We start from the raw sequence: 17,265 nt of genomic DNA, 5'->3' as shown, positions 1-17,265 counted from the left end.
TCCATAACAAGCTTAAATTGTACCACGTTGTGGTCACTATCACTAAAATGTTCCCCCACCACCCCCTCAGCCACCTGTGTGGCATCATTCCCCAGGATCAGGTCCAGCACTGCACTGTCCCTTGTTGGACCCTCTGCATATTGACCTAAAAGTTTCTCCTGTACACATTTCAAGAAATCCGCTCCATCAAAGCCCATAACACTATGTCTATCCCAATTAATGTTGGGAAAGTTGAAATCACCTAATATAATTACCCTATTGTTATTGTTTTTACACACCTCCACAAATTGTGCACCAATTTGCTCAATTTCCCACTGAATATCTGGGGGTCTATAATAAACACCTAACAATGTGGCTGCTCCTTTTTTATTCCTAAACTCTACCCACAAAGCTTCATTCGATGCCCCCTCCAAGATATCATTTCTCCTTACTGCAGTAACTTACTCCTTAACTAATAATGCAATGCCCCTCCTCTTTTACTCCCACCTGTCTTGCCTGAAGATTCTATATGCCAGAATGTTGAGCTGCCAATCCTGCCCTTCCCTCAACCACATCTCAGTGATGACTACTACATCACAATTTTGCTGTGACTATTTTCATTCTTTTTGATGAAAATTAACATCACCTTATCTTTCCTGCATATTGGTACCATCTGAGGTCTACAAGCAATATTCTCCTCTCCCGCATCTTGAAGATACTTGAGCCTAGTTTTATAAGATGACGAGATAGTGATAAGGAAGGTTCCATTGACTCTACAGCATAGAAACAGACCATTCAGCCCAAATGGTCTATGCTGGCATTTATGCTCCGCCCAAATCTCCCCCCAATCCGCTTCACCAGCGGATTCAACCAGCATTGTCATTTCTCACAACTACTCCAAGTGTTCTTACCACTTCTTGGATAAAGATGTTTCTCCTGAATTCCCTATTGGACATACTTACATTTACAATTGCATGCTTTTGAATCCCTTACGAATGGAAACAATTCTACTTCTACCCTTGATCATTTTAAAGACCTTCACCTCTCAATCTTCTCCTTTCTGGAGAAAAAAGCCCCAGCCTGTTCAGTCTTTCCTGGTAGCACCAACCTCTCAGTTTCAATACCATCCTTGTAAATCTTTTTGGCACCTTCCTTAATGCTTCTACTGTAGATTGCAGTGTGTAGGTCAACCATTAAAGCTTTGAAAAATTCTTCCAAAAATAGGGGTCAATTTATATGCTGAGTATGAAATGTGAAAAGCCAGTTTTGGCATAGGTAGCTGTCCTTTTGAAATGTGAAAAAAACACATTAACAAATTAAATCAATGGCCCAGGTCTTCCAGTCAGCAGCACATGAGGGCCCACCATTGGCTGCGATTTAAACTGCCCACTCAACTTTTTACCTTGGAGCCTTAGGACCTTCTGGTCCTGACTCTAGTTTGAATCCAATGACAAACAGAGTCGAGCGGCCTAGTGGCCAGCTCGCACCCCTTTTTTACAATGAACTTAAGACACGCCTGCAGGTCTATCTTCAGTTCAATATCTTGCAGAGTTTTTAAAAGGACCTGTGAACCCCAGGAACTGCCACCTCCTGACATTGCTCCACCTTCCCCCAACCAACAACGCTCACCCCACCTCAACTCCCCAGCAATGCTCAGCCCCCTCGCAACAATGCTCACCGTCCCCACCATATACCCGACAATGCTCACCACCCACCCTTAAACAATGTTGCCCCTCTCCAAATCACCCTCCCCCACCAACCTTCAGCTGTACCACAGGCAATGCTGACTTTTCCAACATCAGCCGGACAGGAGCCAGAGATGCTGGAAGTTCAGTCGGGAGAGTGCAAGGAGGGTGAACAATGTTGAGGGTGGGTTGGTGAGCATTGTTGGGGTGTGAGGTCTGTAGGGAAAGGGTGAATATTGTCGGGGGGTGGGGTGGTGAATATTGTTGGGGGTGGGTGAGCATTGTCAAAAGAGGGGGTGAACAGTGGCAGGAGGGAGGGGAGCATTGTCAGGGGGGGCCTGTGTGAGCGTTGTGGGGGGAGGGTGATGACCGTTGTTGGGGAGGATGGTGAGCATTGTCGTGGGTGGGAGGTGATAAGCATTGTCAGGGACAGTGATGAGCATTGTTGAGGTGGAGGGTGAACATTATCAGAAGGGGCTGAGCATTGATGACTGTGTCGGTGGGGGTGCCGAGCTGTGGCGGATTGTTGTTGCGCCTTGACACTCCTGATTTACTTCGAGCTGCGCTCCACAGCAGGTTTTACACCTGCGAGGAAAATCATTTTCCAATCCAGTCCTCACTAGACACAGGTGAGGTACCAGAAGATGGGAGGTCTGCAAATGTTGTACCAATATTTAGAAAGGGTGCGAGGGATAGGCCAGAAAGTTATAGGGCGGTCAGTCTGACTGCGGTGATGGGCAAATTATTGGAATCAATTCTGACAGGGCAAACTGCCACTTTGAAAGGCACAGATTGATCAGGGATAGTCAGCATGGTTTTGTTAGGGGAAGATCGTGTCTTACAAACTTAATAGAATTTTTTGAGGGAGTAACAAGGAGGATTGATCAGGTTGGTGCAGTGGATGTTGTCCACATGGATTTTAGTAAGGCATTTGACAAGGTCCCACTGGTCAGAAAAGTGAGATCCTATGGGATACAGGGAAAGGTGATGAGTTGGATCCAAAGTTGGCTCAGCAACAAGAAACAAAGGATAATGGTCGATGGATGTTTTTGCAAGTGGAAAGCAGTTTCCAGTGGCATTCCACAGGGCTGAGTGTTGGGGCCCTTGTTATTTGTTGTATATATGAATGATTTGGACTTAAATCTGGGAGGCATCATTGGGAAATTTGGAAATGACACAAAAATTGGCTATGTAGTTGATAGTGGAGAGGATAGCTGTTGTCTCCAGAATTATATCAATGGTTTGATTGAATGGGTGGAAAAGTGGCAAATGGAATTCAGTCCCAAAAAGTGTGAGGTAATGCATTTGGGGAGGGCAAACAAAGTAAGGGAATACTCAATTAGCAGGGGAATATTGAGAGAGGCTGAGGAAGTGAGCGACCTTTGAGTGCATGCCCACAGGTCCCTGAAGGTGGCAGGACAGGTGGAGGAGGTGGTAAAGAAAGCATGTGGAACAATTTCCTTTATTGGACGAGGTATTGAATACAAAAGCAGGGATGTAATGCTAGAACTGTATAAAATGCTGATTGGGCCACAGTTGGAATTCTGCAGAGTTCTGGTCACTACTTTACAGGAAGGACATAATTGCTCTGGAGAGAGAACAGAGAAGATTTACAAGACTGTTGTCAGGGCTTGAAAATTGCAGCTATGGGGAAAGATTGGATGGGCTAGGGTTCTTCTCCTTAGAACAGAGGAGGCTAAGGAGGCTAATTGAGGTGTACAAAATTATGAGGGGCCTAGATAGGGTAGACAGGAAATACCTGTTTGCACTAGCTGAGGGTTCAATAACTAGGGGGCATAGATTTAGGGTGATTGGTAGAAAGATTAGAGAGGAGGAAAGACTTTTTCACCCAGAAGGTGGTGGGAGTCTGGAATTCACTGCCTAAATTGGTGGTTGAGGCTGAAATGTTCAACTCATTTAAAAGGTACCTGGATTTTCAGCTGAAGTGCTGTAACCTGCAAGGCTACAGACCAGGTGCTGGAAAGCGGGATTAAAAATGACCAGCTAGTTTCTTTTTTCCCTTTTTTTATGGCTGGCACAGACACGATGGGCTGAATGGCCTCTTTCTGCACCATAACTTTTCTGTGGTCCTACGGAAAAGCTTTACGGGGATTTCCAAACTGTGGATGGTGGGGTTGCAGGATGAGATTTTGGGGCCATGGAGGCCCATCGTAATGATGGCCATGGAGGCCCATCGGGAAAGTCCTGGGGCCAGCTCCAAGATCTCATGATATAAGTGTACGATTTTATGCCCCCTCCAGCTTATGTTTCACAGGGAGAGGAGTGAGCAAGCTGCTCTTAAGGAGCCTCACTGCCTTTAGTACATTCAATTTTTTTTTCTGGCTCTGAATCTAATCTACTTCAAAACTCAAGATCATTGGTGTAGTATCACGTTCCCTGACATAGGGCCTATGCTTCAAAACTGCTCATTCTCAGCCTATTCAATGTGGGTGCTGAAACCTTTTTCAACTTATTAGTGATGTTTCATGTTTCCAGCATCATTTGCTCTTTTACAGTAATTTATAGTAACATGTTTTCCAGAGATTTAATTTCTTACTTTCCTTTTTGCTAGTTTGGGCAACTTCAAAATAGTCAGTTACAGAATCTGTGTCTCATTAGGCCCATAACTAGCCATTACTCTGAAATCTTTGCTGGACTCAGGGTTTGATTTGGCCCACTTAAATTGCATATGTACACATTGCATTTCTGGTGATGATGTAAACATTCTGACAATTTTTAAGGACCCATTTTGGTATGTGCTTCTCAAGATCTAGTGGTCCCTGTTCTTGTGGCAGATTTGGTCTTAGGTATCTTCTCCCATCCTCACACCAGGTTTTACTAACACCAAATCCCCTCATTGCCACAGTTAGCAAATGTTACGACTTCTACTTAAAACAAACTTTGTATTTAATTATTTTTGCAGGAGGGCTCATTCTTGATTGTTAGTTGCCATGCAGGACATATTCAACCACGAAGTGAGCGAGACAGTTGCCTAGGATGGCAAAATTTGAGGGGGGGAGGGTTGAGAAGGGAAACAGCAAAAAAAAAAACTGAACTGAAACTGCATAGAACTTTAAAACAATATGAGCAACTTCCCAGGAGCGCCATTAGTTTCCACAGATGTCAACTACAGAAACTTCAAGCACTCGTGGACAGTTGCTCATGTCATTTTGAAGCTCTATGTAGTTTCAATTCAGACCAAAGTTCTGGAATTTTCTGATGGAGCTCTTTCCATGCCCTGCCCTGCCCACCCACTCAGTGCGTGCGCACCGAACCTCCAATGACAGCAACCCCATCATCCCCTCTGTGCTCAAATATCCACGATTGACAACAACCTCCCCTTTCCCCACTCCACACCGACCCTAGGTGCTCACTGATCCTTGTCACTTGCATTTCACCTTTCCCCCAATTCCATGACCCATTCTCTGCCACCACTCATGCTTTTTCCATTGGATTGGTTTTGATGTTCAGCTGCTTGTGGTCACCTTTCAGCCCAATCAACCACCTTCACACAGTGATCTACAGGGAGGGGGCCTTGCACTCCTCTGATCTGCAGCTCAAAGTCAAGTAACAGTCTTTGAAATGGGAAAGATCTGTGAATAATAAAAAGTGGAGCAGGGAAATGGAAAAACAGAGGGGAGATGGTTTCATCTGACATGCTGGGATAAGGGATGGTGATGAGAGTGAGCTTCCTCTCTCAGACAAAATCCAGGGAGTACTTTGAAGTCACGTAGCATCATGACAGATGGAGACAGAAAAATTGTCTGGGGTACAATATCACAAACGGAAGACCGAAAAAGAAAAACCAGAAGGCTCCTTTCTGAAGTACTTTTGTTCACAACATCAAGAATATGAAGGTAGCTACCATTCAATAAGATCATGCCTGATCTGATTTCAATCTCAGCCCCACATTCCTGCCTTCCCCAATAACCTTTCACCACCTTGTTAATCTTGCCTTTTGTGATTCATGCACTAGCCTAAGACTGACCATGAATCACTGGCCCAGAACATCTGATCTCTGGATGGTCATACCCCAAAGGTACCCCCAAACTGGGGACTCTTTGGAAGTCCTTATGCGCTGACAACGTGGACATTGCCCGGAAACTGTGGACCTAATTACCCTGCATATGAGTTAAAAGTCAGAGACTTTGGATGGTCCCAGCTTACTTACCAGAATAGTTGCCCAGGAAAAGTTAGAAGGATTGAAACCAGTTCTAACTCTACAGGAGCTGTACAATTGACCCCTGCCAGCCCTCCCACCACCTGACTACCCATCTGGCCACACGGCTAACCACATCACCTGACACGACTAGCCCCGACTGGCTGACAACTATTGGCACCTGACTACCCCGCCCGACCCTCTGACGACTTCCCCAAGTGACAACCTCCCCCACCTCCACGCCCCCACCACACCCCAACAACACCCCTCCACTCCGACCTGCTGACTACCCCCAGACCCCCTGACTACCCTCCCCCAGTCAAGTACCACCCCGACCCCTTGAATACCATCCCCACCCTGAACATCCGATTAACCCCCAAACTCCTGACAAACCCCTGGTCCTACCACCCCTCCTGACCCATTCTACCCCCTCATCCATCCACCTGCTACCCTACTCCCTCACCCACTTACCTTCTCTCCGTAGCTTCTCAAAGTGGATTTGGGATAATTAAATTTACCTGAATGCCGCAGCTAGTGCTTGGTTTTCCCTGACGCTCCTGCACTATGAAGGAGGGCTCTACATTTCTGAGGAGGCCAGGTTCAGGGTGGAAATGTGGAGCTCCAGTGCAAGGTAACTAAATTGGAATGGATTAGCAATCTGACACTGACTGTAACTCTTTCGAGTACAAACACGTTTCCATCTGTTTTCAGATGAAATTACATTGTTGCATAGTTTGCCATTGTGAGATTTGAACTCTTGATCTTGGGGTTACAAATCCAGTACCAAAACCACTTGACTATTTAGGCCAAGCTTTCTACTGCACCTGGTATTCCCAGGCGGTCTCCCATCCAAGTACTAACCAGGCCTGAGTCTGCTTAGCTTCCGAGATCAGACGAGATCGGGTGTTTTCAGACTAGTATGGCCGTAGGCCTGACACTGACTGTACTCAAACACAATCAATCACCTTATGGCCCAGCATATCCCCCACTCTACCATTACCATCAAGCTGGGGATCAACCCTGGTTCAAAAAAGAGAGTCCAGGGACAGCACCAGGCATACCTAAAGACAAAAGCAAAAATACTGCGAATACTGGTGATCTGAAATAAGAACAGAAAGTGTTGAAAAAACTCAGCAGATCTGGCAGCATCTGTTGAGAGAGAAACAGAGTTAACATTTTGAGTCCAAAATGAGTTTTCTTTGGAACTGAAAGAAGGCAGAAATGGCAAGGGTTTTATGCTGTTGAAAAAAGGAGGGATAGTCAGGTAGAGAAAAAAGTGAAGGTCAGGGATAGGTTAGTGGGTGGCTAAATTATAAAGATGTCATGGAACAAAAGGCAAAAGGAGGGGAAAGCAAAACATCAGAATAAGATACAGACTGGCACTCAGGGAAAAATAGCTCTGTCCTCCAATGCAGCAGGCATCTCAAACCACTGGCAAGTACCACCAACTGCGCCTTCACAAGAACCTCCAAATCCAGTGGCAAGAAAGGTGGTCCAACAGCAGCCTCCTTTCCCAAGCTACTTTGCCCAGGATCAAGTCTCTAATCACTCAAAACTACCTCTGCTCGATGAGACATATCGTTCGTATGCCTGACACCAGACTCCCAAAGCAACTGCTCGATTTGGAACTCAATTGCAGTAAGAGGAGGATAACAGTGAACAGGAGGACAGTGGAAATGCTTTAGGGATGTCCTTTAAGCATCCCTGAAGAGGTCAAATATCCCTGCCAAATCATGGGAGTCCCTGGCATGTACTGACCCAAATGGAGAAGGCTCACCCAGGGAGGCATCGAACATGAGAGCCTTTGTCAGAAATGTGCAAAGACAAAGTCAAGGCTTCGGAGGGAGCATACAAACCTCCAAACAACCCTTCTACCTTCAAGTACCACCTGTCCCACATGTGCCAGAGTCTGCAGATTGTGTATAGGCCATCTCAGAACCCACTGAAACGGAATTGAAGCAAGTCACCTTCGATCCAGGTACTCATCCAGGCATTTCTAGACTTGTGTCCTTTAATGATGGAAAGATTTTGGGGAACGAGGGGGTGAGTTGCATGCCAATTTAAGTTTCTGGTCAATGTGATCCCCAGGATGTTGAGGATGTCGGATTCAACAAAGTTAATGTCATTAAATGTTATGGGGAGATGGTTAAACCCTCTCTTGTTGGAGATTGTCCTGGTACTCCTGTGGCGCAAATGTTACTTGCCACTTATTAGCCTAAGCCGGGATGTTGCCCAGGTCTTGCTGCAAATGGGGATGGACTGCTTTATTATCTGAGGAATTGCAAATAGAACAGAACACTGCAATCATCAATAACATTCCCACTTCTGACCTTATGATGGACGGAAGGTCTTTGATGGAGCAGTTAAAGGTGGTTAGTTACAGGACACTGCCCTAAAGAACTTCTGCAGAAATGTCCAGGGGCTGAGATGATTGGCCTCCCATGACCAGAACCTTTGTTTAACCCCTGCCAGATTAGAGTTTTCCCCCAAATCCCACTGACTTCAATTTTACTTGGGCTCGTTGGTGCCCCACATGGTCAAATATGGCCTTGATGTATTCTCACCCACCCTCTGGAATTCTGCTCCTTTGTTCTTGTTTGCCCAAGACTGTAACAAGGTGAGAAGCTGAGCAATCCTGGCAGAACCCAAAAAAAGCATTGTTGAGCAGGTAAGTTAAGTGTTGCCTGTTAGCACAGTTGACTTTGCTGATAATTATGAGCATGTTAATTGGGTGATAGTTAGCTGGATTGGATTTGTCTTTTTTTTTTAAATGGACAGGACATACCTGGGAAATTTTCCACTTTTTTGGGTAGAAGCCAATGTTGTAGCTGTATGGAACAGCTTGGCTGAAGCCATGGCTCATTCTGGAGCGCAAGCCTTCATTACTATAGTCGGGATGTGGTCAGGGCCCGAAGCCTCTGCCATTTCCATGCACTCAGCCATTTCTTGATGCCACATGAAGAGAAACAAAATGGTTGAAAACTGGCACCCGAGATGGTGGAGACTTCAGGAAGAGGTTGTGATGGATCATCCACTTGACACATCTGGCTAAAGATGGTCACATATACTTTATCCTTGTTTATTGCACTCACATAACTTGTGGGGATGTTCACGTAGCGTCCTCCATCTATTAGTTGTTTAATTGTCCACCACCATTCATGGCTGATATGGCAAGATGACAGAGCTGATCTGCTGGTCATGAGATTATTTATCTCTGTCTATAGCATGCTACTACCAATATTCAACATGCATGTAGTCCTGTGTTGTAGCTTCACCCATTTGGCACCTAATTTTCAGACATGCCTGGTGTTGTTGTTGGCTCTTCTACACAACTCAGAGCTCTGAAGAAGAGTCATATGGACTCAAAACATTAACTCTGTCTTTCTCTCCACAGATGCTGTCAGACCTGCTGAGATTTTACAGCATTTTTTGTTTTTGTTTCAGGTTTTTGAGGGATATGGTAGACCATGAGTTTACAGATTTTGGTGGAATTTAATTCAGTTGCTGCTTATGGCCCACAGCACCTCCCATACGGCCAATTTTGAGCTGCCCCATAATTGGCCATCAGCCAAGCTATTCCAGAGATCAAGGGCAATGTATCTAAGTTTGCTGATAATACAAAGCTAGGTGGGAATGTAAACTATGAGGAGGACACAAAGAGACTGCAACGAGATATGGACAGGTGAAGTAAATAGACAAGGTGGTAAATGGAGCAAAATGTGGGGAAGTGTAAGGGTATACACTTTGGAAGTAAAAACAAAAAAACCATGAATAGGCATCTCATGGAAAGACAAAAATCATGGAACGCGGCAGTCCTCCCAAAGGCAAAGCTCAGAAGCATATTGGTACTCATCAAGCAGAGGTGACATCACTGGCTTGGACAGGATGGAAGACGGTCGCATGCCTGGATATTCTGCATGGCAAGGTAGCCGGAGCCAGACAACTAGTAGAATGCCCAAAGTGCCTCCTGGAACTAAGTGTGCCCAGTAACTCTCTCCCCTCCTGATGCCCCACAAAATCACCTAATCAAAGACTTTGGATGGGCAATAAATGCTAGCCTTGACAGTAACCCCAGTAATTGCTTAGTTTTAAATCCGCACTTAAATCAAGAGGTCTGTGATGAGAATGACCACTTAGTGTGACAAACTGTGCTCATACCTTACTCATGCTCTCCATGCCGCCTGCTACCACAATGTTGGAGCTGCCTGTTATGATGGCCTGTGTTGCGAGACACACCGCTTTCAGCCCAGAGCCGCAAATCATCTGACAACTCCATGCTGGCACCAGATATGGGATTCCTGCACTGACACTAGCCTGACGGGCAGGATTCTGTCCTTGGCCTACAAAATGGTAGAAGAAAAATATAGTAACAATGCTTTTTATCATAAAGCATATCATTATTACTATAAAAGAGAACAAAAGACAAGAAAGTTTTAATCAACTGTTACTGAGGTTATGTTTCTTGTATGTGAGGTTTGATTTTATCATACACTTTTTTACTGCTATTTTCCCATCTCCTCCATCTTGCCGGTAACAGTTGCACATACTGGTCACGAGCCCCTTCTACAATAGCCCTACAATGAGCTTTTAAAATGAATGGTTATTCTATTGTGTGAGATACCATAGCTGAGCTGGAACCTCACTATGTTAGTATACGCATGGTTCAAAAACAAGACAATGGTGAACAAGTGTTTAAATAACAATGGGGGATGAAGCCTGAAAAAACACAAAAAGATTGGGTCGCATTTGGGAGGCTGATGCATGTTTGCATCACAGGATCCAGAAAGGCAATCAGGAGCAAGGAAGTCAAAGATTCAAAACAAAAATAAAAATACCTGGAAAAACTCAGCAGGTCTGACAGCATCTGCGGAGAGGAATACAGTTAACGTTTCGAGTCTATATGACTCTTCAACAGAATTAAGAAAAAATAGAAAAGAGGTGAAATATAAGCTGGGTTAAGGGAGGGTGGGACAAATAGAGCTGGATAGAGGGCCAGATGTCAAAGACAAAAGGACAAAGAGGTGTTGAAGGTGGTGATATTATCTAAGGAATGTGCTAATAGGTGACATTAAGGGTAGAAAGCAGGACGAGCAAGGTAAAGATAGTCCTAGTGAGGGTGGGGTGAGGTGGAGGGGAAGGGATCGAAATAGGCTAAAAGGTAGAGATAAAACAATGGATGGAAATACATTTAAAAATAATGGAAAATAAATATCTATATAAATTATTGGAAAATGGGGGGATTGGAAAGGGGGTGGGGATGGAGGAGAGAGTTCATGATCTAAAATTGTTGAACTCAATATTCTGTCCGGAAGACTGTTAAGTACCTAGTCGGAAGATGAGGTGCTGTTCCTCTGTTTGCGTTGAGCTTCACTGGAACAATGCAGCAGGCCAAGGACGGACATGTGAGCATGAGAGCAGGGTGGAGTGTTGAAATGGCAAGCAACAGGGAGGTCTGGGTCATGCTTACGGACAAACCGAAGGTGTTCTGCAAAGCAGTCACCCAGTCTGCGTTTGGTCTCTCCAATGTAGAGGAAACCGCATTGGGAGCAGTGAATGCAGTAGACTAAATAGAGGGAAGTGCAAGTGAAATGCTGCTTCACTTGAAAGGAGTGTTTGGGCCCTTGGACGGTGAGGAGAGGGTAAGTAAAGGGGCAGGTGTTGCACCTTCTGCGGTTGCATGGGAAAGTGCTGTGGGAGGGGGTTGAGGTGTAGAAGGTGATGGAGGAGCGGACCAGGGAGGGAATGATCCCTGCAGAATGCCGCCGGGGGGGCGGTGTGCGGGGGGTGGTGAAGGGAAGATATGTTTGGTGGTGGAATCATGCTGGAGTTGGCGGAAATGGCAGAGGATGATCCTTTGAATGCGGAGGCTAGTGGGGTGATAAGTGAGGACAAGGGGGACCCTATCATGGTTCTGGGAGGGAGAGGAAGGTGTGAGGGTGGATGTGCGGGAGATGGGCTGGACACGGTTGAGGGCCCTGTCAACCACCGTGGGTGGAATACCTCGGTTAAGGAAGAAGGAGGACATGTCAGAGGAACTGTTTTTGAAAGTGGTATCATCAGAACAGATGTGATGGAGGCGAAGGAACTGGGATGGAGTCCTTACAGGAAGTGGGGTGTGAGGAGCTGTAGTCGAGGTAGCTGTGGGAGTCGATAGGCTTGCAATGGATATTGGTGGACAGTCTATCACCAGAAATAGAGACAAAGAGGTCAGGGGAGGGAAGGGAAGTGTCAGAGATGGACCATGTGAAAACGATGGAGGAGTGGAAATTGGAAGCAAAATTAATAAATTTTTCCAGGGCCAGACGAGAGCATGAAGCAGCACCGAAGTAATCATCGATGTACCGGAGAAAGAGTTGTGGAAGGGGGCCGGAGTAGGACTGGAGCAAGGAATGTTCCACATACCCCATAAAGAGACAGGCATAACGGGCCCATGTGGGTGCCCATAGCCACACCTTTTATTTGAAGGAAGTGAGAGGAGTTTAAGGAGAAATTGTTCAGTGAGAGAACAAGTTCAGCCAGACAGAGGAGAGTAGTGGTGGATGGGGATTGTTCGGGCCTCTGTTCGAGGAAGAAGCAGAGAGCCCTCAGACCATCCCAGTGGGGGATGGAGGTGTAAAGGGATTGGACGTCCATGCTGAAGAGGAGGCGGTTGAGGACAGGAAATTGTTGATATGATGTAGGGTGTCAGAGGAATCATGGATGTAGGTGGGAAGGGACTGGACAAGGGGAGAGAGAATGGAGTCAAGATAGCAAGAAATGAGTTCCGTGGGGCAGGAACAGGCTGACACGATCGGTTTGCTGCGACAGTCCTGTTTGTGAATTTTGTGTAGGAGGTAGAAGCGGGCCGTCCGAAGTTGGGAGACTATCAGGTTGGAAGCTGTGGAAGGAAGATCTCCAGAGGAGATGAGGTCAGTAACAGTCCTGGAAACAATGGCTTGATGTTCAGTGGTGGGGTCATGGTCCAGGGGGAGGTAGGAGGAATTGTCTGCGAGTTCAAAGATTCAAGTTGAATGCTCTGATCAAATGGCAAGAATCAGAGATCAGCATCGGGAATTTAAGTGAAAAACATGAACGATACAGGATGCCATTTGGCCAATTTTGCTGGTATCAGCTCTTTGAATGAGATATCCAATTAGTCCCACTACCCTGCTCTTCTCAGTGTTGTATTATCACCTCTGAGTATTAACTTGTGTCATCTTCACTGGTCACCATGTTGTATTATGGTGCCAACTGTGGTGGCTCAATGATGAAATTTTGTATATTTAAACGTGAACCCTTTATTATTAATCTTTAAGTATATACAGGTCCCAGGTTACTGTCATGCATGGTGCTGTTGCCATGCAGGTAGGCTGCTTCCAGAGTGTTCTCTCTAGAATATTCCCTCAGTCTATTACCATGTGATTCTATATATCATGCCATGGGTGGGGTTATTCTACTGTCACATGTTAACCCTTGTTCTGCTGAGCAACTGTAAATTACAATGGTATGCAGGCACATACAGCATCACAGAACACCCCACAGCCTAGTTATTTTTTTCCATTTTAAGTGCTTATCTTTTGAATGCTATTAAATCTGTTTCCTCCACCCTTTCAGGTAGTGCATTCTAGATCAGAACTCACAGCATAACGTTATCTCTTGTTCTACCTCACCAGCACTTCCCTTGACCCTTCCACTGTCTCTAAATTGTCAGACTGTTTGTTTAACATTCAGTACTAGGTCAGCAGAAATTTTCTCCGACTTAATATTGGAAAGACTGAAGCCTTTATCTTCAGACCTCGCCACAAACTCTTTTCCCTAGACACTCCACCCACTCCTATTCCATGCCTCTCCCTGTTAACTGTCTGAAGCTGATACATCATTGGTTTACAACATTAGTGACGTATTTCACCTTAAGGTGAGTTTCTAACCACTTATGTACACCATCACCAAGATCACCTACTTTCATTTCCATAACATTCCATGATCCCTCCCCTGACTCAGTTCACCTGTTGCTGAAGCCCTTGACTGTGCCTTTGTTACCTCTGGATGACTATTCCAATGCACTCCTGGCTGGACTCTCATCTTCTACTCTCCATAAACTTGAGCTCATTGAAAACTCTGCTGCCAATGTCCTCATCAAATGCAGTTCACCTGTGCTTACTGACCTACATGCGTCCATAAAAACAAAAAACTGCGGATGCTGGAAATCCAAAACAAAAACAGAATTACCTGGACAAACTCAGCAGGTCTGGCAGCATCGGCGGAGAAGAGTTGACGTTTCGAGTCCTCATGACCCTTCAACAGAACAGTTGAAGGGTCATGAGGACTCGAAACGTCAACTCTTTTCTTCTCCGCCGATGCTGCCAGACCTGCTAAGTTTGTCCAGGTAATTCTGTTTTTATTTTACATGTGTCCATAGTTCAGTAATGCCTCACTTTTAAAATTCTTACCGTTGTTTTCAAATCCCTAATCTGCCCTAATTCTTCTTTTGTATCTCTTTTGTGGAACTTTTTACTCCATTAAAAAGTGCTAGTGCTATAAACGCAGGCTGTGGTTGTAGTCTATGGGTTGGATTATATACTCCCCCCTAGCAGGTATGAAGGTAGGGTTCAAGCAAAACCCAGCAGGTTTGTGAAAGAAGGAAATCTAATGGGCATCCCTATGTCTTCTTTAGCCAGAGAGTGGTGAATCTATGGAATTCATTGCCACAGACGGCTGTGGAGGCCATGTCATTGAGTGTATTTAAGACCGAGATAGATAGGTTCTTGATTGGTAAGGGGATCAAAGGTTACGGGGAGAAGGCGGGAGAATGGGGTTGAGAAACTTATCAGCCATGATTGAATGGCACAGCAGGCTCGATGGGCCGAATGGCCCAAATTTCTGCTCCTATGTCTTATGGTCTTATGTCTTATCTCTATTTATAAAGCCAAAGTTACTTGTCTACCTTATCCAAATTTGTCATTATCTTGTACACCTCATCAGCTCTCTCTTCATCCTTTTTTGCTCCAAGAACCACCCCAGCTTCTGCAAACTAACCTTGTAACCAAATTCCCTCATCCTTGAAATCATTCTGGCAGTTCACATTTTCATTCTCTCAAGGACCATACTTCCTAAAGTGTGGTGAACAGAATGGAACACAACACTCCAGTTGTGTCCTAAACAGAGCTTTATAAAGGTTCAGCATAACTTCCCTGCTCAACAGCTCCATTGTTGACATGGGTGTTCTGCAGTAAATAAATACAACAGCTGTCTTTCTGGCAATTTTCTCTCATTCTTCCCCCACTTTCATAATTCCCATGTATCCTCAACGTTTCTGACTGTACAGACGGCTTCTCCAAGTTGGAGGGTGTTTCAAGGCACTCCGTGTCAACTGAGACCAACAATGAGTTGATGTGTGCTGATTGGTAGCCTGTTATCAAACCGCCACATCTCCTGTAAATTCAACTATAATTGTAAAATTGCTGTGAAGCCGACACAAGCACTGTACTGGAAGAGACTCTTTCACAGATCAAATGCTGTGCAGCACCAATTGAACAAAGCTATAACTCCCAGCAAGTTCCTTAAAGGATGTAATAGTGCCATCCTATTCAGTACTGCAGACAATGAACTCATGACTGAAGTGGAATAACTTCTAATTTTGAGGCTGAGCAATTACAAATTTTTGAAGTATTCTATATCATGCTAGCTGAAAAACAGTTTTCAAGTCTCCAGCTTTGTAATCGCATAATATATTATTTAAAATTTAATGTTTGATATATGTGGCATAATTAGAGTGAACCATGAACAGTACCTGCAAATGCCCTTTAGCTTGTGCTTATCAGTCTGCAGACATCCAGGTGTTCTGCAATCAATGTTCTTCAAAGTTTTGGAAATGTATTTGCCCTGAATGCTCAACAATATAAGCATGAAATGTATTTGCTTAGTATGCTAAGAAGGTCTATTTGATATTTTCTTGCATGTAAAACAACGTTGACTGCGTCCCACGCAGCTTAACTAGCCTGGTGTGGTGCATACAGATGTGGAGGGGCTGAAAACTTGAAAGTCTGTCATCATGACATCATTGAGGTGAATGGGCTGATACAACATCAGGATACAAAAATTAATCAACAAATGTGCATGCCTCAAACAACAAGCATTATGAAACATGTTCTGTGGCTAAAGCACTACTTAGCAAATTGCAGCCAAGGTGCTTTTGACTTACTTGAGTTCAGGCAAAGTTAGTGGAAGCACTGTGGTGAGTTCTTGGAGGTTTTTGCTTACCAAAGGAGGGCAGAAAATAACATTGCCTTTCATGGATATGTGGGCAGTTGCAGTGTCACTTGCTTTGCAACATAAGCAGGACAAGCAAAGGAGGGGGAGGCAGAAAAGGTAAGCTCTGCGAGGAGAAGGGTCTGCGCAACAAAGGGTGTTTTGGGAGCACCGCTGCTTTGCAGCAATGAGACATGCAGTATCTAAGAAGACTACTAACGCTTTACAAAGGAGGTAGGAATGGAGTTGTGCTACCTCCTTCATGATGACCTGGAGCTTTAAACCAGCACAAGAATGGCCCTGGCAATGACTGTGAAGATCACTGTCACCCTTAGATTCTATGCCATAGGATCCTTCGTGGTGGGAGCAGGTGACATCAGTGATAAGTCAGATAGATGGGGTGTATAGAAGCATCAGGTTCAGCGGCACTGTACAAAATGACAGGGTACTTCATTCTGTTCTCCCTGTAAAGGGAAACTAGTATGAAAGGACATGTGGGTTTGTCAGGGCTTTCTGGTAGTGCTGGGTGCCATTGTGTACACAAACAGAATTATACAGTCTCCCCACATCAGCAGGGATACTGCAAATGCAAAGGATACTCCTTTCTCAACGTGTTGTTAGTGAGCGACGACATCAAGAACTTCATCTTGGTGAATGCCCGCTATCGTGACTGAGGCCGCAATGCTTTTATCCTGCTACAATCAGCAATACCGACCATTTTTGGGCCTCCAAAACACCCCATTGTTTTGGAGGCCCAAAGAGGCTGTTTGGTGAAAAAGGGCTATCCCCTCCACACATGGGCTCATGATCCTCCTCCACCATCCCATCACAAGGCCAAAGGGCTTCAATGAAAGTCATAGAACCACTTGCAATACCACGAGGAAAGACAGCCTTCTTCTAAAATCAAAGCAAAGTGTGCTGCGCCCTCCATAACTTTGCAATCATGAGCATTCAGCCACTAACTGGAGGAGGAGGCTCCACATTAATCCCCATCCTCAATGATGGGGGAGCCCAACACATCAGTGTAAACAGGGCTGATGCATTTGCAGCCATACTCAGCCAGAAATGCCGATTGCACAGTCCACCTCTGCCTCCTCCCAAGGTCCCCAGCATTATAATGCCGGTCTTGAGTTAATTCAATTCACTCCAGGTGATATCAAGAAAGGTTGAAGGCACTGGATACTGCAAAGGCTATGGGCCCCAACAATAGTACTG

At 45.1% G+C, this 17,265-nt stretch overlaps 1 protein-coding gene and 1 non-coding gene across 3 annotated transcripts in view; both read right to left on the bottom strand.

Annotated features, from left to right (window-relative positions):
- acat2 (acetyl-CoA acetyltransferase 2) overlaps window positions 1-17,265 on the bottom strand; it is a 96,494-nt gene that overhangs the window by 53,937 nt on the left and 25,292 nt on the right. For both annotated transcript variants that reach the window (XM_041182790.1, XM_041182791.1), the window contains exon 3: window positions 9,982-10,163. In XM_041182790.1, coding sequence (XP_041038724.1) covers window positions 9,982-10,163 — 182 coding nt within the window. The remainder of the gene's footprint in view (window positions 1-9,981; window positions 10,164-17,265) is intronic.
- Window positions 6,636-6,754, bottom strand: LOC121275569. Its single transcript, XR_005942516.1, has one exon. It is a non-coding gene; the product is annotated as a 5S ribosomal RNA (ribosomal RNA).

This window comes from Carcharodon carcharias, chromosome 2, assembly GCF_017639515.1.
Source record: "Carcharodon carcharias isolate sCarCar2 chromosome 2, sCarCar2.pri, whole genome shotgun sequence".
Classification (NCBI taxonomy): Eukaryota; Metazoa; Chordata; class Chondrichthyes; order Lamniformes; family Lamnidae; genus Carcharodon; species Carcharodon carcharias.
The sequence above is the reverse complement of the archived record's forward strand: the minus strand, read 5'-3'. Positions and strand labels throughout refer to the sequence as shown.